The sequence below is a fragment of the Cheilinus undulatus genome, linkage group 23, assembly GCF_018320785.1.
Source record: "Cheilinus undulatus linkage group 23, ASM1832078v1, whole genome shotgun sequence".
In the NCBI taxonomy this organism is placed as follows: Eukaryota; Metazoa; Chordata; class Actinopteri; order Labriformes; family Labridae; genus Cheilinus; species Cheilinus undulatus.
Genome location: NC_054887.1, coordinates 10,814,179 through 10,839,841, shown reverse-complemented (window position 1 = coordinate 10,839,841; position 25,663 = coordinate 10,814,179). Strand labels below are relative to the sequence as shown.

The 25,663-nt window shown below is 39.0% G+C and overlaps 1 protein-coding gene across 3 annotated transcripts in view; it reads right to left on the bottom strand.

The window, feature by feature from the left end:
* The window catches only part of nap1l1 (nucleosome assembly protein 1-like 1), a 52,964-nt gene that overhangs the window by 2,841 nt on the left and 24,460 nt on the right, over positions 1-25,663 (bottom strand). The window contains exons 4-15 of one of the 3 annotated variants that reach the window (XM_041780632.1): positions 23,604-23,706; positions 18,691-18,832; positions 16,701-16,793; positions 16,229-16,357; positions 15,983-16,054; positions 15,745-15,884; positions 13,773-13,918; positions 13,653-13,672; positions 12,945-13,067; positions 12,559-12,591; positions 9,016-9,066; positions 4,378-4,414 (exon numbers count right to left, since the gene is read on the bottom strand). In XM_041780632.1, coding sequence (XP_041636566.1) covers positions 4,409-4,414; positions 9,016-9,066; positions 12,559-12,591; positions 12,945-13,067; positions 13,653-13,672; positions 13,773-13,918; positions 15,745-15,884; positions 15,983-16,054; positions 16,229-16,357; positions 16,701-16,793; positions 18,691-18,832; positions 23,604-23,706 — 1,058 coding nt within the window. In that variant the 3' untranslated portion in view covers positions 4,378-4,408. The remainder of the gene's footprint in view (positions 1-4,377; positions 4,415-9,015; positions 9,067-12,558; positions 12,592-12,944; positions 13,068-13,652; positions 13,673-13,772; positions 13,919-15,744; positions 15,885-15,982; positions 16,055-16,228; positions 16,358-16,700; positions 16,794-18,690; positions 18,833-23,603; positions 23,707-25,663) is intronic. The other 2 variants (XM_041780630.1, XM_041780631.1) reach the window with 2 other exon arrangements.

Here is a 25,663-nt window from a genome sequence, read left to right as displayed (position 1 = left end):
GTTGGCGACCTAGAATTTTTTAACTCTCCCACTTCCTGGGATTGAAGACAACTTTCTGGGTAGGTTTCCCTGAAATGTAGAAAATTCTCTGAAATGTGAGTGCATGTGTGAAAAAACTCAGGTTGATTCTACTGAGAAATTTGCAGTTTCTTGGAGAATCCCTAGAGAAGTTAAAGTAGTTCCAGGAAAAGTGCCAAATAATGCTGAGATGCTAACAGCATGAATGTGCCCACTGTAGTTTTAAGCTCATTATCCTTACTGAAAACTCTTGCTGCTCTAGTAATATTTCAGATACCTAAATTACATGCAGAGCAATGAAGAAGCAACAGCATGGTTGGGTTTCAATTTAAAAACCTGCACTTATAAGGACAACAAATCTCAAACCTGTCACGATAGGCAACAATGATTAAAGAAGCAGAGGGCAGCGGGAGGCAGGTGAGCCTCAGATGACTGACGGATGACTGTCAGTGCAGTGAGCTACACTACTTTAGGAGCAGACAGTGCAGTCAAAGAGGCTTCAAAGCGGAGGGCAGAAGGCTGTGAACCTCTGTCAACAGGAGGGAGAGGCTCTGGAATTTTACAACTGCACTGAGCAAAGATAACAGACTCTTCGCTGCGTATTTATACTAGGCTTACAGACATGACTGGGATGGACCACTTCGCAAGAAAACTACGTGCATTTGCCAAAATATTAAACTAGTCAAATCAACACTTTCAAGTTAAGTTACTGGTCCTGAAAGTGTTAAACAAGGTCAACCTGAACCTGTAAAAATGTTCAGATCAGCATCGAGAGAGCAGTTTCCACTCCTCTCCAAGTGTTAGCCCTCACTATATCCCTACTGTAATTATTTTTCTCACCAGCTGACTAACTGTGATGGATTTCATTTTGCTGCTTCAGGAAAATAAATGGAAACGCTTCAAACAGAACCCCTGGCTATGGTGCTAAAAATCAATTAGCTGCCAAAACAAAAGGAAGCAGTCGAGTAAATAAAGGATGAGAAGTAAACTGAGATCATTAACTGAGATAGGGAGGGGGGCACGTCCTTCAAGCAAACCTCAAACTCTTCTCGAGGTGATTCAGCTGCTCTCCGCAGTCTCATGCCACACTGACCTGAGGCTGTAAGGTCGTTTTAGTCATTGTGCAACCCGTTTGGCTGCAGGTGAACTCATGATACCTCAGAGTCTAAAAATAGATCCAAGTGCGAGACAGTTTTTCACGGAAATGTGAGAGGTAACAGCTCTGCTGGCATCTGTTAAAAAAAGTCTCAACAGCTCTCAGTTTTATCTGCAAGTTTCTGATGAAATCTCAAAGGCTGACAAAGATGCCCCCCTTGAAAATAACACAAAGCTGTCTCGTTTTATTTTGATGATCTGCCAATTTTAAAACAAGGTTTATGTGAACAGAAGTTAGCTAAGCCTTAAAGTCAGATATACATCAACAGTATGGCTGTCAAACATTTTTTAATCCACAAATCCTTGAATTTCACTCAATCTGGTTAATCATATGTTTAAAATATCCTGTTATCTTATGTTTATTTTAGTATCAAATTAAAAAGATGTTTTTTTATGAGCGTTTCAGACCTTACTGCTACAACAGTAAGGTCTGAAACTATGACTTGGAGCTAGGAGGCAGCTCTGAAATGCTTATTCTGTCAAAGTTAGATTGTTAAACATTTAAGAAATATGCAGAGGCACATGTACAAAATGACTCTCTGACATCCAACAATCTAACTGTTCCTTTATATTTTTACTTTTTACTTAAGCTAAAAATACTTTACTGCCCCATTCAAATGAAAATCTACTTTTACTTAGAATGAAAAATAGCAGTTTTAGCAGTAGCAGAGTTTCTCAAAGTGAAGTGAGACTTTTAAAGGAGTAGTGTTGTCCTTATTTTAAATCACTGAGAGCACGGAGATGCTACAGTGAGTAGTATCCAGCTGCTGCTAGTTCACTACAAAGCACCTAAAATTTGGACCGTGATAGAGTTGTGATAGAAGCATTAATGCCGACAGCCTTATTCTATATATATGCATATATATTCTATGCAGAAATAATGTGAACAAGGACAATAAAAATGTCTATGAAATACAAACTGGCATTTCATGATACATACAAGTGTCAATGACATGACGTGCAAACTTTTGTGTCTAATTCTATTACTTCCTTTTGAAAAGTAATCAGTTTATAACATATTAATTTGTTCTACAAATGTCAGAGTAGATGAACAGATTATTAACACTACTAAAAATGTAATTTTGTGTGAGAAACTCAAATTGGAATACTTTGTTATGATTTAAATGCTGGAATCTTTGAAAATAAAATTTTCTGATTAAAGCCAGTAAGATCCATAAAGTCAGGGTGGTGCAACCGTGGGCGTTTCATCATCTTAAAATGAAGTGATAAAAACAGACTTCATCATAATTTATCCATTTAACTCCAGCTGACAGTTATGGTGAAGTAAAATGGTTTTTAGATCATTTTCAAGTAAAGAGAAAAACATTTATTTTCTGTCACAAGAGGTAACACAAATATAAACTTAAAAATGTATTTTACCATAAAACTCTCAATTTTACTTTAATAACACAACTGTCCACTTTCTAAAAAGAACAAGAGAAACAATGTGTCAAAATATTTGCCTGTTTAATTTGAAATTAGTTGCAAATGTCCGGTGGTGCAACCCAATTAAACGAACCCTTAAATGTCACTGACCCTCAAACACCTGTCAGACAAATACACAGCATTTGTAAATGATACGGTCATTATCCTTAGGGATGCAACAATACACTTAACCCACAATTCTTTATAAATGATTATAATTGGTTTACAATATCTATTAATCATGAGTTTTAATGATTTTCCAATTATTTAGAAAGAAATATCATTGAGGGTAATTTACAAGTATAAATCTTTGAATTAAATTCTGAAAGTATAAAATCTCTTCTGTTTCTCTTTGTAGTTATTAGTAATACTTGTTAACTTTTTTGGGCTGCACTGTTACTATTAAAGCGATGCCTGTGATTAAGCATCTAAAAAGCTATTTCTGTAAACTTGTCAAAAACAACTCCTGAATGGAATAAATACAAATACTGTGCAGTACAAATCATGAAAATCTCTTCAAATGAATGTTGTTGCCGCTGGCATTTAGGCAGGGAGAGCATCTCTCCGTTTTTTTAATGTTAGAAGTTTTCATTAGTTATAGGCTTGTTAAACACAACAAAATGTTAAACGCAGCCCAAATCCTAAAACCAAGCAGCATGTAGACCCTGTTTACATGTTACATCATCATCCTTGCTTGGTGATCGAATATCAAGTTGATTCCCACCTCTTCTTCAAACAGCAGCCCATACGACATTTCTGTGACTGTTGGATCAACATGACTCATTTACATCCACCAAGCCTTGCTGGTCACCTCTTAGCTTGACACTAACACACCCCCCCCCCCTGCACATGACATGCTGGGATACTAAGCAATGAGAGAGAATGAGTAATGATGCCTTTTTAACTGCTTTTCTCCCCAACTTCAGTGGTAAACATGCATCCGAATTAAACGGTGACATTGTAACTAAACCTTGTGGAGTGGTGGTTGGATTGAAATGACCACTCAGTTCAAAACACCAAGTGACCAGTGAGGCTGGAGAGATGTAAATAAGTCACTTTATGATATGCTCCTTGAGTTTTTACATTACTAAGCCAGTCATGATGAAGGCACCCAAGAGCATTTCTACACTCAGCCTAAGCCATCAGGTATCAAGTCATTGTGGCTAAGCATTGAGATGCATCCATACCTTGCAGAATGGATTAACACTTTGCATCCCTTTACCCTGCATGGGTGTTAATGCAAGGTGCAAACAGGGTCATGGTTCCCTCTTGAATGCTATACGCCTCTCTTCAGCTACCGCTATCAAATAAGGGAAGCCAAAAGCAGACTGCACCCTCAGCTGGTTACAAAAATGAAAGTACCGCAGGATTTATCTTTGTGAAATCGATTTAAATGGTGCATATTTGTATCTTTCATTATTGTTTTGCAAGGTATTGTTACATCCCTTATAATTCCTGGTAAAACTGAAAACTAGCCTGCGTTTCTGGATGTTCAACATGGAGCCAAAAAGAAAAGGGAAGGTCAGACTTGCTTCAACATACAGAAATAATACAGGTGCAAATGCAAAACTCACTATGGGTTAAACTCCAAAAAACCAACAACAAACCAGTGGGTTAGTAACTGGGAAGGGTACAGCCGGCGGCAGAGGAGGAGGGTGCTGATGAGAAGGGTGGGGAGGTGCAGAAAGAAAGATGGAGGGATGGAAAAACAAGAGGGGAAAAAGGAGGGAAGGTGGAGGTGTGATGGTAGTAAGCTGACAAGTCACGAGCTGTACCTACCAGGATAGGGTTATTTTTCTACTGTCACCACTTAAACCTAGTGAGGAAAAAATTTGAAGAGTAGCTGACAAAAGATGCCAAAGTGACTGAAGATGAAGAAACATTAATGAATAGGAGAAAAAAATAAAATAAAAAGGAGCAAAAACTAGAAGAATACAGAATGTCAAAGGCGTTTTTTTGTTTAGCAAAGAAGCAAAGGTCATGCTTGTTTTATGGTGGAGTGTTGAACTGTCAAAGCTGCTCAAATCAGGAGGAAAAACCTCTCCTTTACTCAGTTACATTAAACAGAAGCCCTGAACAGAATATGTGCACAAACATGCAGTGTGGCAGCTAACGCTTAGACTACACCATGCATGAAGAGAGATTAATTTATCTGTTTGCTGCTTTGTTGAGTTTGCACAGCTCTTAAATTGTTTACTGTGTTTAATCGTCGTTTTTCAGGTGGGTTACCTCAATCAGGCGGGCCATGAAAGTGTAAATAATCGACAGGAGAGGAGCCGTTTGCTTCAGATGAATTTGAATAACCCTCTGCAGATTTGAAATTTAAATCTTGTCATAACAACCATTTCAGTTAAAGTATTTTGAAAACTTTCTTAAAGCATTAATGAACTTGAATGAGGCCAAAACCTTCATACCATATGTTTAAAGCTACATCCACACCACAAAGTTTTGATTTTAAAACTCCCATTTCAGGTCATTTTTTGCTTTCTGCTTTTTAAAATAATAAAAGTTAAGGAGAGGAGTAGTAGGAGAAGAAAATTAACAGAGGAGGTGACATGCAGCCTGGAAGTAGGATCTAACTTATGGCATATGGAGGACTTAGCAGCAGTGAAGAGGGTCAATGCTCTACCTTTAGACTTTCACAAGTAAAAGCATTTAAAACAAAATCTCTATTCAGAGTTTTTGCATAAGGACTACTCGCAAGATTCCAATTAACTGTGGGCCTCTGATAATTTGTGAATTACCCCCTGATGTCAGTGTTTTATAGACATTTCTAAAGGAAAACATGGAGGTGCTGCATGACAGCAATGAAAGTGAAGTGAGCATCGCGTTCTGCAGGTGACACTGTCTTCATTTGTCCTCTACATAAACGTTTACAATAGACAGCATGTGTTAAACATTTGTTCCTCTATATAAACACTAGGTATTTTACATTTTGTAGTTCTGTACCTGTCTATTGCCAATAAACTTGTGAATCTGCACTCTATTAATTTTGTATTGTAACGCATCCACAGAAACCCTCCCTGCACAGATCAGCTGTTATAGTCTAATCACTGAATGCTCAGCAACACATTTCAAATCAAATTGTGTAAAATAATAGTGTTATAAGATCAGGCAGTTGCAAAGAGAAGCTGCAGGGGATTGAACAGGAGCGCTGTGCATGTTAAGAGAGCAGCAATGAACGCACATATATTTGGACAAGAGAGTAGTAAAATAGTAATTTTTGAACATAAGCTCGAATTAATTGAAAAAGAAAAAGAACTATTTATAACCTACATGTGTGAAAACTTTGTCAACGCAGTCTTTATTAAATTATTTTTAATCAGAAAAGGAGCAGGAAAAGCCATTTGAAACACTGAGAAAAAAACATTACCATTCTAAATTACAGAAATTCTGATTCGCAGAGGTTAAGTTTTACCTGTATGAGCACTGAAATATGATGGGTAATCTGCACTGGAATTTTTACTCAGCAAATTACAGACATGGTCGAGTTGCACAGGATTAAAGAAAAGAGACAACCTGCCAATTATTAAAAATGACCAGAGGTCCACAGGTAATTTTAATCCTGTTCAAATAGGGCCATATTGGCAGAATTGTTTTTCATATACAGTAACAGGGTTATAAAACAGACATCACAGCACCACTACATGTTTTGGTTTTCAACCCAAAACAGTAGTGATCCAAAAGTTGGCAGCAGCTTATATACTGGTGCAACCAATACAGCAGCATAAAGCCCTGAGAAATGTCGTTTCATTACTTTAAGCTATTGGCAAAGTGTTTAAAAAAACACTTAATTTCATGAATTAATTTCACACACTGAAGGAGAAAAAGCAGTCTTAAAATTTCGAATGACTTCTGGCTTTGCACTGTCACCAAACATGAGGTACAGAAATCATTTTGGAAACAAGCAGCAGCACGAAGCTGGAAGTTTTATAACTACACCATATGTAGTTCAGCTTTTATGAAGAAAGAACCCCCAATTTAAAAAGCAAGTAAGCAACCGAGGAGCACAACACCCTGTAGTCGTGCATCCTGGAAACTTGCAGTGAGGCTGTACTGACACACAGTGATCTCTAATGTGTGGTTGACAGCACTTTTTAACTGCTTTTCTTCAAAATTGGATCATAATTGTGACCTTAACACTCCTTGGTTACAGACAAGTGTCAGGGGGAGGCTCAGCTCAACTACCGTATTATAGCGACAGCTGCACAAAATCTTCACGTTGTGAACTTCGCTGAACTTGCTGACATACTGGGACAGATTATATTCCTGATTTAATGGCAACCATTTTTTATTTTAGGACTCCGCCTTTATTGACACATCAGAAAAAGAGAACATGTGACAAGGGGAGAGCAAAGAAGATGGGGCGTGGGTGGCCTTGTGTTTAAGGCGTGCCCCATGTGGCCCGGGTTTGAACCCGGCCTGAGGTTCTTTACCGCATGTCTCTCCCCCGCTCTTGTCTCTGTTTCTGACTCTATCCACTGTCCTCATCTATCGAATAAAGGAAAAAAAAATGTCCAAAATAAACCTTTAAAAAAAAATTTAAAAAAGAAGAAGAAGAAAGAAGAAGAAGACATGCAAGTGCTGCTTCCCAATCCGAGGTTCAGGTCTACCTTCGAGGGACCGCACATGCATTTCTTAAGACGGGGCGACGTGTCCAACCAAACACTGTCTAACTTGCAAACACAGTCATTTATTTGCACCATTTTGGTAACACACATAAATAACTTTTTTTTTTTGTAAGTTGGATGGTGTGCAGGAGTTTCCTTTGTTTTTTATTCTTTTATTTTATTACTTGCAATCATATGCCATGATTTGCCCTTATTTACAACAGTGATGTTGTTAATGCTACTTGCATTATGACCTTAAGAGTTTCCACTGTGATTGGTTCTTTAACAGGTCGCTGTCCGCTTAGGCCCCTCAGACTTGAATGAAGCAGAATATCATGGTTATTTCTGCATGACACTATCCTTGTTGTGTTAAGCTCTGCTAAATAATTGTTTTTCTGGATAGAAACAGCATTTATTCATGCCGCTGATTGGTGAGAATCTCTGAAATCAATATCAAACATTTCTGCAGAGATATCACTTTGTTATTGAGTAATTTAGGCTTACAACACTATTCTGCTTTGCCATGTAAAACTGGTTCAAGCCAACTATTGATTTTCATGGAGAAGCTTGTAAATCAACAGTTATGTTTAAGCATTTTTGGGGCTCTAAGAAACCTGATATGTTGTTTTGTTACTGGGTGCAGTGACTATTTTATCCACATATATTTGGATCGGTCCATTCCATGCTGCCCCCCACTTTATCTGCCGCCAGATTGGCTGTACAAGAGCTAATATGCATCTACCGTTAACAGAATGAAGGGCCAGCTGGTGCCAAAAATGAAAGTTTATGGCTGATTCATCACACAATTCAAGAGAAAGTGCACAGTAGCTACACATATGAACTATTATCATGGTAATGAAACTACTGGATAGCCTGTATTTGGTGGTCTGATCCTTAGAATGTATAAAAATACTTGTTTCCTTACTCAAAATAAAAGATAATTGGTCAGCCACAGTTGAAATTTACACTAAAAGGAATAAAAAACATTTAGTTTTGGGAACCAGTATATCACTCTCTTGTGAGGGTGGGTCCTGGGTGGCCGAGGCAGGGAATAGAGGCCTGAAGTCTCTGTATTAGGGGCTCACACTTTATTCTACTTAGCAAAACCAGCTCAACAAACATCGAAGAAGCTACCTGAGGTAGAAAGCTAGTACTGATAAGACCCTGTCAGCAAGCCAATGTGAGATCCTGCGTCATCTAAATCAAACTTAGTTTCTTTACATGACAAAACCCCACAGAAGTAGTCTAAGAGTAAGACATCTTTTAAAGTTTTAAAAGCTACCAGTTTTAAAACAAAACAGTAGTGTGGATGTAGCCTTAGGTTATCTAGATGTGCACCGTTATTAGGGTTGAGGTTTAGGTCACAACATGCAGAGTCAGACTCCACTGGCTACAGCTTAGGTTCTGGTTAGGGGAAAAGGGTGAAAAGAGGAAAAACAACTATAGGAATTGATCCTTTTTTTTGTCTGGGAGCTAAATTAAGATCACAGCAACAAAATAAAAGCTGAAGCAAACCAAAGCTGGAGTAAAATGAGATGCATTTGACAGTATGTATTCTGTATGTTGAACTTTAGCACAGCTGTTCTCTTCTTGCAGCTCAGAAGTGCTAAGACTTCAGTAGCACTAGCAACTTTAAGTTCAGTTATAATTAATGAGCTCCAGGAGGAGCTTCTTGACTTTTTGAAGGGATCATCCTGAGCCAACAGAGCAGAGAAGAGCTGAGTCAGCTCTTTACAGAGACACCAGAGATCTTTACAGGGGGGAGGGGCTCTATACTGCGAGTGTGTATGTGAGGAAGTGATCTCACCTTGGGATCATAGTCGGGGTCGTTCTCCTCGTCAGCCTCTTCCTCACCTTCCTGCAGACACAGCAGAGAAACACGTCAGATCAAACTGGCAAAACACTGGAAAAATGATGAAAAAAGAAAACTGCCAGTGACTTTAACAGGAGGCTGGCGTTTTTGACTTCATTAGATCTTTTTTTGATTTAATTTATGTAGTCAGTTTGACAAAGCATGGTCCCTAAAGATCTTTATATGGATAATCCTGTTAACTCTGATCTAAATACAACCAGAGCACCACTTGCATACAATAAAACACTTTTGATACCTATATTTTCATCTAAAAACATAGTTGTTTCCTTTTTAAAGAACAAATAAGACACCAGTAGAAATGTCAAGTCATGTGCAGTCATCTTGTGCAGCTACAAACATCTGACCTGACTGAAAATTCACCCTTTTATGTAGTACAAGCTCCAACGCTGCTTAAAATGTGCTGGGATACACAGAAACTCATTCAGGGCTGGTAGCGCCACTTTTTCACAGCTTTTCTCCCTCCCTGGTTCACAACCATGCACTTAAAAAACTTTGGTTTATTGTTAAGTAAATCGACAGTGTGGAGAGAGTGTTTAATCGAAGAGACTAGTCTATTTATGTTGCTTTAGTCGGAGAGTCCATTAAAAACTTAGCACAAACCATAAGGAAATGTGTGTTTGGTAGATTATTTCTTTGTTGTACGAATACATCTTGGCAATACATCTTATATCGTTGGAAAGTCTGTTTATTACCCTTTTAAATGTTGCCACATTTGAAAGGAACATGCATTTGTGGGATGAGCAGCAGAGCTGAGTATGTGGGTTGCAGCCATAAAAAATGTGCCATATTTTCTCTGCCAATGCCCAACAGCTGATTCCAGCAGTGTTCATTGGGGTTGAGGTCAGGACTGCTGGGAGGCCATTCTATCCTCTCCACTCACAAATTCTGGAGGTAGTCTCTGATAAACCCTGCTCTGTGGGGGCGAGCGTTGTCATCTTGGAGGATATAGTTAAGTCCCAGACAGTGGAGATATGGGATTTCCACTGGTTGCGGAATCTCATCTCAATATCTCTCTGCATTGAGATTGCCTGCATTGATGACATGCCTCATTTTTTCAGTGAGGGAGATGCCGCCCCACATCATCCCACTGCCTCCAACAAAAGAAGTTGCCCTATCGATGCAGCAATCAGCATTGTGTTCTCTGCGTCTTCTCCACACTTCAACCATACGATCCAATGGCTGTAGGCAGAATCTAGACTCATCACTGGACATAACGCTCCTCCACATGTTCAGGATCCAGCGCATGTCTTGCTAACACCAGTACAAACGAGCCTGATGGTGAAGGGCAGTCATGGCAGGCCGAAGGTTGGCTGTGTGCAGTCTGTTCCAGATTGCCTGGGCAGAGAGCCATCGGCCTACCATCCTGCAAACCTTGACTGCAAATCTGTAGAAGAAAACTTACGGTACCTAAGTGCTGACAGGGCGAGGAAACGGTCTTCTTAGGGTGTCATCTTTTGGGGACGCCCACGTGGCAGCCCGTCTCTGACATCCCGTGTTGGAACTAGGGATCTCTTCAAATAATGCCAAAACTGGTTTGACAGAACACCAGCCTATCAAATGGGCCCAATCCAGACCAGTCAAATGTGACATGCTGATACTTGGATTCCAATGAATCTGGGATTGATTAACTGTTGCAACAAAGAAAGAATCCACCGATTTTCTTTTTATGCCAAGTCTATAAACAAATCAGAAAATCTACCTCCTATTACCCTTGTAATAAATGTTAAATCCATCTCTGAATTTAAAAGCAAATTGAAATTCCTTGAGAATGGAGTTTTACATTTCTGATTAATAGGTCACATGAACAACGTCACCGACAGTAAAAACAGCGATTGTACTTTTATCATCAACCCTCTTTCTTCTGATTATCTAATCTATTTACTTGTTTGTTTTTTTATGTGATAGTTGCATAATTATCATAGAATTTATGCAAATCCCTCATAGCTACATACAACTTAAATCTGTTAAGTTAAATACAGGGTCTCTGCAGGTTTCAACAAGTCAAATTTAAGACTTTTTAAGACTTTAAGACCATAATAAATACAATTTAAGACCCATTTCACATCCATACTGGCAAAAAAGTAAAAAAAGACATGCAAAGTATATGCAGGCCCTATGAAATCTGTTTTATTTTTTTGCCAAATTCCATTTTTCCATTTAAATTTTTTTTGGAATTCTGTTTTTTAACCTTTCCACTAATTTTACCAGAAAAAAAGAGTGTCTTGTTTATGTAAATGAATCAAATTTTCACAAATTAAATAGAAATAACCTTAAATTACTGAATAAGGGCCACAGTTGGCCCAGGAGCCATTGTTTCGATAACGCTGATATAAAATAATTATAACCAGTGTAACAGTCAGATATTTCCAACATTTCAAGACACATCCACAAGTATAATCACATCCTAACTGAAGTTTATAATGCAAATGAAGAAATCCTTCTGTTCTCTCACCAGAGACAGTGATAGTAACTTAATAAGAAGGTCACATTAAAGTTAAATGGTTAATAGTAAACCTGTTACCTAAACTTGTATTTACTCTCACAGTCTGCAACAGTCCATGCAGTTTGATGCAGCATTGTTTCACTCCTGACTGTAACGGTTCTCTCTTCATCTCCCTCGCTGTCTGTCCGTCTGCGTCATATCAGACCGCTACGTTAATCCAGACACGTGTTGGCTCGTTAAGCAACCAAAGGGAACTACAGTATCTACAGGATGAATAATTAATCTAACTGTTACTCGAATTTAGCATCATTTAGACTGCGGGACTTCATAAAATCTCGAGTCTATCCGAATTGATTTTGAGCCTCCGAAGGGTGAGTAGTGTGCCTCGTGTGAGGTGAGGCACACCGGTCAGGTGGTGTGGTGAGGTAAAATAACTTGAAGGTGCAACATTATGTCCCATGGTACTGGCCCGTATGGGGCTATGTGATGTTTGCCAGTGTTTCTTGCAGCCGCTTTGACATGCTGTTATTGTTTTTGAGGGGGCGGGGTGAGTGAGGGACAAGTTGTGCCTTGCTTTAGTGTTCCCCCGGGTGCATATTCCTCAGATATACGTTCCTCTTTCTAAAAAAACAGCATTTCAGTCAAATTCATTCAATTTCCGCTTTATTGGCCAATTCCGCTATTCCGTTATGATAATACATTAATAATACATTTTTAAGACCTTTAAAAATCATATTTGAGACATTTTATGAGATTTTAAGAGAATTTTTAGATATTTTAAGGCATTAAATTCAAATTATTGGATTTTAGACGTTTGAAGACGTTTAAAGACCCCCATATACCCTGTAAATAGCAGGTTACACAAACAAGACGTACAAAACAAAAAAAATGCTGCAAGAACTCAGCAAAAAAAAAAAAAAAAAAAAGACAATGATGCCACTGTTGGACAATGGTTTGACCTCTGTCCATATAATCCCCTCTTAATCTCCTCTTTGTGCTGTTTGTGTATGAATCTCTGCTGTAAATAGTCTTACCTCATCATCTGCCTCTTCTCCCTCTTCATCATACTGTAAAACACAAACATAAAAGATTAAACAGAAAATCCTAAAAAGAGCTTCATTTTCTTCATCAGACCTCAGTTAATAAATAACCAAAAACTCTTGTGAACCATCAAGCCACAAAACTTAAAATCCCAACAAACAGACTTTACAAACTATGAGCTTCAAAACTGGTGAGAGAAAATACAGGAAAGCGTATGTTGTTTTACTCGTCTGTTCTCTTGAGGAAGCTAAATAAAGCAGCAGTGAAATGAAGTGAAACTTGGACAATGCTGGCAAACGTTGACTCCAAAAAGGCTTGTTTACTTTACAGCCAAACTAAAGAGGATGCCAAACTCGAGCGGATCTGAGCCAAAACTCACATCGTCGTCGTCGTCCTCGATGGCTTCTCCTGTGAAGTAGAGCACAGCCCGGGGAACGATTCGCTCACGGATGAAGTGGCCGATTTCAAAGTCTGCAGCCAGGACCGCCTCCGAGTCCTCATCCTGAAGACAGACAGGTTGCTCAGTTTATTTATGCACTTTAAAATCATGCATTTAACTACCACATATTCAACAATGATGCTTTATTTTAGATTCTGTCATTTAAATGTGGATAATATAGCTTTAGTGGGACTGAGTCATTGTGTATGATCAACCCCACACCATGACTGGTGTGTTTTAAACGGGCTTTAAACAACAAAACCCTCATCTGCTGGTAAGTGGAACAGATTTATTAAGCTTGGTTAAACCCTTTACTCAATAGTGGGATCTATTCATTGTTCGTTCAGTCTTTTTAGGGATTTGCGGACCAGAAAAGAGTTTTTATTTTCCCACCACATTTATCCATTAAGCCGCTCAAAGTAAAAGTTAAATAAATGTCTGGTTGAGTCAGGCTGATTTAAATAGTGCGAGATTAAAGGTTAAGCTTTATTTGAGACAAAGATAAAAAGTAAATCTTTGATGCTGAAGGTTTAATTCCTCTGTTGCTTTATGAACAACAAAGAAAGGCAGTCTGGGATTTAAGGCTTAAACTGATTTGACTAATTGATGAGCTATAAAAACAAGAAATGTAGGAGGGCACCAACTTACCAACTCTCCATTTTCTGGAACTGTAAACAAGAGAAGAGCCAAAATTAGTTCATGAACATCTCTATCTGATGGTTTGACGAGATGATAAATAAAGCGAGCCTTTGGTCTGATCATCCTTACCTTCTGGTGGGGTGAAGAAGTTGAAGAAGGAGTCGTTGGGGACTGTTTTGGTGACCGTCCTCACCGTGCCGCGGCCCTTGTGCTTCTGTTTCTTCTTGATTGTTTTCAACGTGACGTTCTTGCCCTTCGTCCAGTCGATCGTGCAACTGTGGTGAAACACGAGAACGAGGCAGAGGAAAGCAAGGTCAGTGTCCAACATTTGAAATGTCACATCTAAATGACAACATGGGTTTATTTTCAGAGTCTGGGTGGAGAGGTTGTTGATATCCACTTAGAGATGATTCATGGAGAGAAAAGAGCCAGAGACATGGAACAACTGCTCAGATATACCAGGCTGCTGAAGGCGGCCTTTTTCACATGAGGCTTGACATTTTAAAAATGCATGAACACCTTTATAAGTCCCTGTGAAGTGATAAAAACTGCACTTTAGGTTTGTTGTATGACAGGCCACTGTGTTATGAACTACCACGCCAAATATCAGTGATGAAAAACATTTTTAAGTTTGTAAAATTAAAGTGTTGGTTAACTCAGTTAAAGCTGTGCCCACTAACCAGAGTCAAGTCATGACAGGCAGTTTAATGCTATAAAGTCTCAGTATAATTTTCTCACTCTGTATTCATTTCTTAGAAATTCCTAATATCTTCTTTCCTGACTTTGCTGAAATCGTTTCTCTCCCGTTTATAAGTAGTCTGAAAACACTCAACTTCCTGACAATGCTCTTCAAAATAAAAGTCTTCAATAATGATTAGCATTGGAGACTTTTATTGTGACAGACTTAGCAGGAATAGAACGCATCTATCACAGGATACTTCACTTAACTTTAGCAACACGATGCTAATAAAGAAGTGGGATTAAACTTTTGCTGCTTTGAGAGAGACAAAGCCACAGTCCACTTTTTTTTTTAACCACCCCGGACCACAAACAATATGGATTAAAACAAACCTTCAGAAGGTAAGATGTTTTTTCCTGCTTCGTCCATTCAAGTGAAAAATAGACAAGCTCTCCAGCAATTAGCCTGCCCCCTGACCTTACGGTGAATTATGGCCAGAATGCAGCTGACAGGCTCTGTGCCAGAGCAGAGAAAGTCCTCTTTCTGTAACAAATGTTTCTGTTTTGATACCTTTAATCACCCATAGGCCACTGGGGTTGATAGATTTGGCCAATTTATCTCACGATGAACAAAAACACAGCATTTAGCTGGCCATTAATCTTCAATGAAGGTAGTTAGATCTGCTAACGAGAAACTAGTTAGATAAACTGCTCAGGATTTTATAGTGCTGTATTTGCCTTGCCCAAATTAAACAGTCAGGAAAGAGGGGAAAAACTTTTGGACAGTCAACATATCTAGTGTGCTAAGACACAAATTATGGATTTCACTTCACAGGGACTTCAACGCAGAATGACAATCCTGAAGTTTGCAGCTCTGATACGTAATAAACGCAACTTGAATCATTTATGACAACTAGAAAATACATGGAAAAGACAGAAAAGGGGAAAGTTCACTGATTATCTTAGACTGTGTCCAAAACTGCACACTACATACTACTACTGCAACAACACACTCAAATCAACACTGAGCATACTAAGGTAATAGTTAGCATGCTCTTCCACCAAACTTCAAGCTCATCATCTCTGCATCACATGACTTTATCTTTGACAAATTTCTAGTCCGAGCTTTATTGGCTAAGTTAGCAACTAACAGTCTAAACAGACTTCAACAACAGCTACAACAACGATGACCACTGCTCGGTAAAAACTGCACATCTGCTTTTATTCCATCTCATTTATTTCTGTGCTCAAAAAACGAGAATCAAAGGCATGCATCCCTTGGTGATAACCAAGCAAACTGTCCCTGAAAAATGTATTTTCCAATTATAAGGAAAGGGAAATGTCTATCATGAAAAGAGCTAACATTAGTCCTATATAACCACCACTGAGCAAGACCAAGAATACAGTGAGGTGCAGCACTGACCCTGTGCAGCACATGATCTCTGGTCCGTCGAAGGAGAAGGGGTCGCTCTCGTCTGGCTCCGACCTCATCTTGTAGGTTTTTGTCAACACTGTGTTTGTGAAGAAGTCATTGGGCTCAAAGTGGAACTCTAACGTAAAACTCTGAGGATTAAGACCAACAAGAACGGAACGGTTAAAGGTTTTCACGGGGTAAACAGACTGCTGTAAAGAACTTAGCCCTGAGAGTCAATCTCACTCACCATAGGCTGTCCTGGATCTGAGAATTTTACTTTAATATCTTGTAAATGTTTAAGGATGGGTTCATCATGTTCCTGAGGAGAGGAAGAAAAACAGGGGTTATAAAATCTTCCAGCATTGATTCCTGCCATGTTTGTATAATATCTCTTTGCACATTTTGACCAGCAGGTGGAAGCAAACCCTGATTTTTCATATAGAAAGTAAACAGCCTATGACCTATTTTTAGCAGCTGTGTAGAGGAAACCTACCTGCAGCATGTCACTGAGCAGGTCCACGTTTTTGAAAACTGTTAACCAGAACTCTGGGATGCCTTTGGGGTCTTCCTTCTCCTCGTCTTTCTTCTCTTCCTCTAGCTTTGCCTTCTCCTTCATCTCGTCCTGGTTGAGAGACATTTCCTCTATGAAATAATGCTTGCTCGACATTTTTCCTCTGTGCACATCACCTCATGTGAAACAAGAGCTTTTCAGTATCCACAACCAGAAAGACAGGACTAAGGATTTGAGACCAACTAAAAAAAAAGAACACTATTAAAAAAAAAAAAAAGGCAGCGTTTAATAGTACCAAAGAAAATCTAAAATGTGAGAGTACATCAAAAAAATCTCATGCTTCCTAATGAGATTCATGCATTTTAAGAAGTCTGTTCACCAATGAATACATGCATGAAATGGGAAACTAAAAGGAGTCATACAGGAAGCATGCAGGTGTATACGTCACCTGTACCTGCTTACTTACTGTCAACTCTTCCTCTTCGTCTGCCTTCCATTCACACTCCTCATCTGTTGGTTCGTAAGCTGCTTTCACTATGTCACTTCTCTGTGGGAATGGGATGAAAAGTCAAGTTAGAGGTGGCGCCATAAAATACTTCTCCTACAAATCATATGTTTGCCTGTTTTCAAGGGCCTTCATGAGGTATGAGGCGTTTCAGAGCAACTGGTGAGAAAATTTGCTGCTTCAGTTTGTTTACATGAAAACAAAGAAGTCTTGAGTGCTGTTGTACAGTGGAATAAACATGCACAATTTTTAAAACAGGTGACTTTCTCAAAGAAAAGTGATCAAGATTAGAGATGACAGGCATCACTCCAAGAAAAAAATATATCTTTGTATTCATAATAAGCAAGAAAATTATCAATACTATAATGACCCATGTCTCTTAAAGTCTTTTTAAATGTTTATCCCATTTTGATTGTATTGAATGACTACACTTCTTACTGTTCTAAATTTCAACTGTTTTATGGTAAACTGCACTCAGAGCATTGTCAATGTAAACATGAAATTGAAACTGACTTTAGGTTCACATTAATTGAGGTGGGCCGCTACTTGCCGACCCACAAAGCCCCATGTTTTGTTTTGAGCATTTCTTTATTTTTAGCACCTGAACTGATCAAAGGGAGCTGTCTTGGCTGCTTAAATAACCTGAGGTTGCACTAAAGATCAAGCATATAGGATGCTGTGTGTGTAAGAAGAAGGGGGTTCTGTTTCGACTGCATGGAAAGATCACTGATAAGGATATTTTTGAATATGGCAACTGTTCAAAGAAAGATTTAAGAAAGAATTTAGACGTGAAAAAACTGATTCATTAAATAAAAACACATCCATAACATTAACAATACTCAAGATGGAAGGTGGAATTTGATATTACTTAGTGAGTATATGCCCTGAGAAACTTGCATTGTTTTACTGCTTTTAGAAAAATATCTCCTCCCCATATACAAAGCTCATAAAAAGGATTCAAGTGATTAAGTAAAGCAGTGCTAGTAGTCTCACAATTAGTAAAATGAGGATCACCTGAGCACAGTGAATGTGTCTCAATTGATTGTAGTATAAAATCACCTGTGCCTGAAAGGTCCAGTCATGTGTTAATCAGTATTCCTGGCTACCATTACACCATGGAGACAAAAGAACATTCAGAAACTCATTTTTTGAAAGTATAATTAAGGGGATGGATACCAACAAATTTCCAAAGCACTGAACATCCCCCAGAGTTCAGTTAAATCCATCAAGAAATAGAAGCAATATGGCACATCAAAGCTTAATGGGAGAGTGGCAAGGAGAAAGCCACTGTTAAAGAAATCTCACTAAATCTGGACTAGAGTTCTCCAAAAGTTATGTGGGAGACTCCATGGTCAAGTGGAAGAAAATTATTTGGGTCTGATGAGACCAAAATGGTGTTTTTTGGCCATTAGACAAGACACTATGTTTATTAGACATCAAACCCTGCACACCATCACAAACTGTGATGGTGTGCAGGGTTTGATGTACTGTGAAGCGCTGTGGTGGCAGCATCATGCTGTGGGGATGCTTCTCGGCAGCCAACCCTGGAAGGCTTGAGAAGGTAGAGGGTGAGTAAGGCAGTCCTTGGGCTGCAATCTTATTCAGTCAAGCCAAGACCTCAATCCAATAGAGAATTTTCGGTTGGACTTAAAAAGGGCTGATCAATCGCAATCCCTCTGCAACCTGACAGAGCTTGAGCAGTTTTGCAAAGAAGAACGGAGTACTGCATTGACCAGATGTGTAAGCCTGATTGGAGACATATCCACTTTTTTACTTCGACATTTTTTTCTTGTCCACAAAAGCCAAATTATATCAACTATAATAGATTTTAAAATCAATAAAAGGGTAAACCATCAAATGGGGTAAATACCTTTTATAGGCAAATAAACTTCTGTAGCTTAAAGATGAAGAATGTGAAAGTGTTTAAAAACAGACTTACTTTGTCGAATAGGGGCTGGTAGAGCGCTGCGTACTTTCTCTCCAGTTCATGGACTTCTTCGTAGAACTTTGCCTCAATATGAGCACATTTGACCTGCAGGTTCTTGAGGGCGTTTACACGTCTCTTTACAACCTTTGGTAAACTGGGAAGAAAACAAGAGAAATGACTAGATGTAAAATCCAGCAACAATCCACAAAACATTTAGTGAAAGCCTTCACATGAAAAGCATTTTTGGGATCCATGCTGTTCCTTTTACAAACATGTTATTTTCTGTGTACTGCATCCAGGCTGAGGCATCTAAAAAGCACAGAAAACATTATTAATGAGTAAATGATAGCAGAGGCGCTGCGTCTCTCAGATTAATCTTCTGAAAGCTTGAGATCAGAGAAACACTGCAGAGCGGCTCAGTCCCCAGAGGATCTCCAGTAAGTCAGGGTGGCCTTTCATACTCCGTAAACAAACTCAAAACTATGCTAAGAACAGGTTTGAGGTTTGCTTCATTAAACTGCAGATTTAAGGAATTAGGTCTTACTCATACACAGATTAATTGGTTTACGTTCAAGGGTTTGTGGTGTAGATGATGCAGTGAGATTCAAAAGATTTAAATCCGAAAATATGCAAGATGAGCGATTTGTTATAGTGCAGGCCTAAAGAGTAAGTTTAAGATGTCTGAGCCAGAAACAGAAGACAAATGTCTAACATCTTAAAACTAACTGGTCACTTTATTTTATTCCATAAAGATATAAAATGCCAGAAATCCTTTAAAGTGATGATAGTCTTGATGATATCCAGTCTCCAGGCTTTAAAACTGTACTGCTGCTGCACAGACTCAAGTTCCTCTCTCTCTCACTGGGGGAAATAAAAACGCCTTCACCATCCTGGCGAGGGAATTCATGTTGGGATGTCATAAGTGGTGGGTTTGTTGGTGCCAGACACTTGACATGTTGATCAAAGAGCTGCTTGCTGATGGTTTTTGTGGGGAAGAGGATCAGTGGGTGGCACAGCCCTGCAGCCAAGACATACAACCACGCTCACAGAGCATCTCAGAGGCTGCTATCGCTGACTCTACCTCTGCTCTGCAGTTATTTCAACATTTTAGTCTCCAAGCTGGTGCATTCAGTTCAGCCATGAGTATCACAAGCTTATGAGGCATGTACAGAAGAACTCACATCATCCTGGACCCTTTAGAGTTTAATTTAGCATTAAAAACTGAGGCAAATCAGAGGAAATTCATACCAACGGGCAGAAGATTCATCAGTTAAACCCCTAAAGTTTAGAGATGATTTTTTTCTTATCTGGGAGGGGGATGAGTCTGTATTTGGGCTGGGTGAAACAGACCAAACATCATGTCTCATTATCTTTAGACTGAATGCTAATATATGTAGCTTGATACAGTTTACTGTGAAGCCAGTTATTTTTCACCGAAAGAGAGACAGTACTAAGTTGCACAAATATGTTTGAAAAAGTTGGTGGAACTGATGAAAAGTGAGGGTTTTTCCTGAGGCTTTGTCAGTCCCACCCACTTTTCCAAATGTTGCCAGTGTATTTCTGCTACTTAGACAATTTAAAGGAGTTTTCTGCCAACATTTAAAAATCAAAAGCAATAAATTACCAAGAAAGGATGCAACGAATCGAATTTCAACATTTGTCAACAACAGATTTCATTGTCAGTGATTTGTTGGATGCGTTTTCCATTCTGAATGTGCTCATTTCATGGCTTTCCAGCACGGAGATTATGATGAGTCATAGCCATCTCACCTCCTTACAATCTTTGCTCAAAGTTGCATGCAAATCAGCGTCTGTGATGCAACAAACAAATCATTACGTTTGGGGCCAATGCAAAAATGTGTGTCCACAGAAGGTTTAAATGCATGAGCGTTTATGCTCAATGCTTCTAATAAAAGTATAACACTTCTTCTGCAGAGCCCAAATGAAAGCCAGGAAGCACATAAGGGAGACCTGTCTGCTAATGCACCAAAGTTAACTTTGGGGCTAACCTTGCCGTTTTAAGTATCAGTGAGCAACAAGCAGGCACAGGACCAAGTCTCAAGGAGTTGGGACATTTATTGTTGCTCTCACAGCTGAAACAGAATACTCACCTTCCTCTTCTTTTCAGTTACCCCTCCCTCCTCACTTGCCCTTCAGCTTCAGCAAACATTTCAAATACATTATCTTAAGGTGTATTAGAGTGTTACTGTAAGTAATCCCTTTTCTTTTTTCAATACAACTTTAAAACTTACAATTTTTCAGCCCCAGTCTGCATAAAAACTACAAATATACCACAACAACCACAGTCTATCAGTTCACTGCCCTCCATCACCACTGTTAACAGTTCTGCATCTTCTGTTGCAGAAATTATTCCCTGAGCATGAAGTGGGCGTTTGACATCAGCATAATCATCGAAAATGGCCACAAGAACATGTTCTTCCTGCACCAGCTCAGGAAGTTCAACCCGCCTAAGGAGCTGTTGATCTAATTCTACTCCACAGAGATCCAGTCTGTTCTCCGTACATCAATCACTGTCTGTCTGCAGTCTGTTCCCGTCTCATTTAGTGATTGATCCAAAGCTGTGAGGACTGAAGGGAAAAAAGGCATTAAGGTCAACCTGGCCTCCTTCAGGACGTATACATGTCCAGAGACGGGAAGCATCACACCCAGGACAACTGTTCCTATTACTGCCTTCTAGTAGGAGTTACAGATCTATATGCACCAAGAATCAGCAACCAGACCAACAAACATGCACAAAGCTGCACTAAGGTGGAGCAATGTTAAATTATTGGTGCCTGAAAAGTTTGTAAATCTTGTTACACATCTTCTATAATTACATCTCTGAATGTGAAAACACTCAAAGATCTGAAGAGGATTTTATTGCCCGAGCTCAGGCTTACTTGCAAATGTCCAGTCTCACTGGTCACTTGTTTCTGGCTAAAAATAAAGTATCATTTCAAGACAACTGTGCAGAGGGAAAAGAGGAAGACGAAGAGAAAGATGACGCTGAGAGAGATAGCTCTAGTTAGCTTCTTTTATTGATGCCAAAAGCAGTTTTCTTTCTTGCATTCCTGTACCTGTCAAATATCTGACAAAAGAAGCTTTGTCTTACAAAGACAACATCCAAGCCTCCCTAAATTTGGCAAAAACACAGATCAAGTCCCCCAAAAGCCATCATTTGAAAAAGGTATGACTGACCCAAAACAACACGGCACATTACGGTGAAGTATGGTAGAGGTGGCATCATGCCTATGGTCTTTTGTTGTTCAGCTGGACCTTAGGTTTTAGTTAAGGTGGAATGAATTACGAACACTTCCAAATACCAGTCAGTTTTGGCACAAAACCTCCAGGGTCTGCAGAAAAGCTGAAGATGAAGAGGAATTTCACCTTTCAGTGCAACAATGACCCGAAGCATTCATCCAAATCTACAAAAGAACCGCCAGACCTGAATCCTGCTGAAAATCTGTGGGCTGACCTGAAGGCGCCTGTGGACAGAAAATTCCTCCATGATCTGGCAGATTTGGGGCACTTTTGCAAGGAAGAGAGAGAAAATTTTACCAAATATAGATAGACTCCTACCCAAAAAGACTGAATGCTGTAATTAAATGAAAACATGCATCACAAAGTATTAGTCTAGGGGTGTGCATATTTTATGTAACCAGTTTTAGTTACTTTTCAACACCCTATAGAACGATAAACTGCACTACTGCCAGCTAAAAGTAATAAATGAGGAAAATCTGGAATTACAAACCTGTGACTTTATGCTTTCCAGGTGAACTGAACCGTGAACCCAAAACTGAGGTATGAACCAAACCATTACCTCTTAACCATTACACCCCTGAGTCATTTAGTTACCATCCCTTGGCACTCTTAGATCTGTAGTCAAGAATTATGTTTATTCAGAGGGTACACTGCTGACACCTGCTTTTTTCCAAGCAAGCCACAGACAGAATTTGGAAACAAGCTTTTAAATTTTCTGCTCTTAGGTCACCCCCACTAACCTGTTTCCTTTCTGTAAATGCCAATCAAATGAGAATAAACAATGAGTAAACAACTTTCAGACTGGCTGCTCGTTTGAGCTTTCTCATGTGATGCCTGTGATGCCTCGCCAGCTTCTCCTTTTGCTTCCTTGCTATTGAGATGCTGAATAAGTGACCAAACGTGGGCTGCAGCATCCTCATGTTAGCAGCTCAGCAGATTATCGACTGTAGAGTATGAGTGTGCTGAGATGCTATCTGCAGGTTGAAAAGTTTAATATTTCCACTTTTCTGATTTCACCAGATGTATCCATTACCAGACGCTGCTGCTAAAGATAATGTCTGAACTGCTTGTGAACTTGATTTGCATAAAAGGTTTGCTCCTCAACAAGGCAGACTTATCACTCCAACTAATTTTCATGTAAATATGCATCTGAAGAGAAGAAACATCCTCCTACCACCGAGGTGTGTTTATGTTTACAACCTACCACTGAAAGCCCACAGCAGCAGAATCCAACACAGCGGTTCAGAAAACATCCGCTATAAAGTTTTACATAAAGACTGATCTTTTAGCTTTTCATTTTTATACTGCAACAATCTTTCAAACACAAACACAGAGGAGTTATTCTGATTATACAACACTTCTTAACTGCCTCTAAACAGACTGATTTCCAAATTTTATTTCTATCCTCTCAAACAAGTCCAGACCCTGCAGTTCTTGTCTGACAGCAGACACTTGAGTATTTAGTAAACAACCTCCATGGATGTCATCTTAGTTATAGAAGATCTTTGGTTTAAATATCATTCACAGTTAAATACTGCTGTTAAAACCATCTAATCAGAGTTAGATCCCTTACAGATGTTAGACATCTGCTCTAAGAGAACTATGGACAGAGACCCAGCCGCATTAATGTGTCATAATCTGTTCAGACTCATTTCATGTCTCACCTCTCAATGTACCCCGACGGTGAGCCGTTCAGACCATCCAGCCTCTCCTGCAGCGCTGCGAGGATCTGTGGATTCTGCATCATTTGCACAGTCAGCTGACGAGCTGAGGACACAAAAACATACAGTCAGATGAAGGCTGATTGATTCATGCCAGAGCAGAGATTTTTTTTTCTAATAAATTAATGAGAACTGAGCTGAGGTGGGAGGTTTGATTTGATTGTCTCTTACACAGAAAATGCAAGCTACACAACAGGATTTGTTCTAGCAAATAGAGCTTCACATCTTGACTGTTAAAACTTTCAATACTTTGATATCATGAATTTAAAAGGATGCAACCACTGTTATTTTAATTATCGATATTGCAAAAAGTACTAAAACTTCCCAAAAAATGATTTAATCCCATTTCAGCAAAACCAGACAGAGCACTTCGTTGATGTACTACATGTTTTCATAATTTTGATGTATTTGGGTAATTCAGAGACAGTAGTTAAATCACTTCTGCTCCAATTTTGAACAATATAGGTAGCAATGACTTCTATTGTTCCTTTGAAATCAAAAAACAGATGTCCTGTTTGATTTTGCATCAATTTCTAAACATCTTGATTGTTGGTGACCCTGTGGCAAAGTTTAGTACAAAAGTGACAGTAACGCTTTTTCCGACATTATGGATAAAAGAAGTTAAGGGAAATTACACAGGTTAAACGCCATATGTTATTTCGATTACATACATTTAATGGTCATTATCTGCACTGTAAAGTTCAATTTGAGGTATTTTCTTTAAGATACACCTACATATTGCCACATGCTCCTTGCCAATACATGTATGATTAAGATGTTACAGAATCAATATGCTCCAACAATAGTTCTAAAATACACATCCCCACAGTGCAGTTAACACTAAACAGCATGATGAAGTGCACACGTCACTACAAAAACGAGTTAGAGGTGGAACTCACTCCATGAACATGGACCACAGTGTCTATCCACTGCCAACAAGACTAAATGCAAACACACTGGATTGTTTCAGAGAATCATGCAACCTGTGCAATAAACAAGGTAAAATACTGCAGCAACACCAATCTTTATCAACACACACCAGGTTAATTAGCAGTTAGCAACGGCTAGGCTCACCATGCTAATCTGTTTCCTGACCAGTGTCGAATGGTGCTGTAAAGTCAAAATCTCCCTTAACTTCAATACAGGATCAGGAGATCATAAGCAGCACTTTATGCTTTATTTCTAGACTTTAGCTGTACAATGGCACTGATAACCAAGGCTTCATGCAGCTGCTTCAGGCAACATGATTAACGCTGTTTTATCCTCACTTATCAGTAACTACAGTGTTTCCATGCAGACGTAAAGCAAAAGGCCTTCTTTTAAATGCAAATGAAACCAGAAAACTATTACATGAAAAGTATGAAATATAAAACCAAGACACGACAGAGAGGGATGCTTCAAGTTTTTCAAGTCAAATATTTCAATATTTGCATTTATTAAAAGCTTAGTGATTCTAAATATACTTATTTAATTCACTTGGATCTCTGAGATCTGAATTTAATCGTTTTAAAAAGTAGGATCCTTAAAGCTATCCCTTTGCAGTCATTTTCTACAAAAAAAGAACAGAAGCTGGAGTGAATTCTCTGTTGGACATGTTCATAAAGACATGTTTAATATCCCAATTCAACATGTATTGAACTATGGCACCCAGACCTCATGTTGATCAACTTATGTGGCATCTAGCTAATCAGACACCATTGTGGGCTGGACAATGGGCAAGACCTTGGACAGTGAAAACAGAACAGGGAAGAAGATGCACCTTGCAGTGGAGCCAAAGCAGCACACTTTTAGATTAATTCATTTTATCAGCCATCTGTAAAATAAAAAGCCATTGCGCAGTAGTGTAGTGTCATATGACTGCTAGTTTGTCAGTCTATAGCTGGTTTCTGGTCTTACAGAGAGAAACAACAACTAAGCTAACAGCTAATGCTGATTTAGTGAAGCATCTACGGTAGAAAACAGTGAAAACAGTAAAAAAGAAAAGACCTCACCAACAGCAGTGT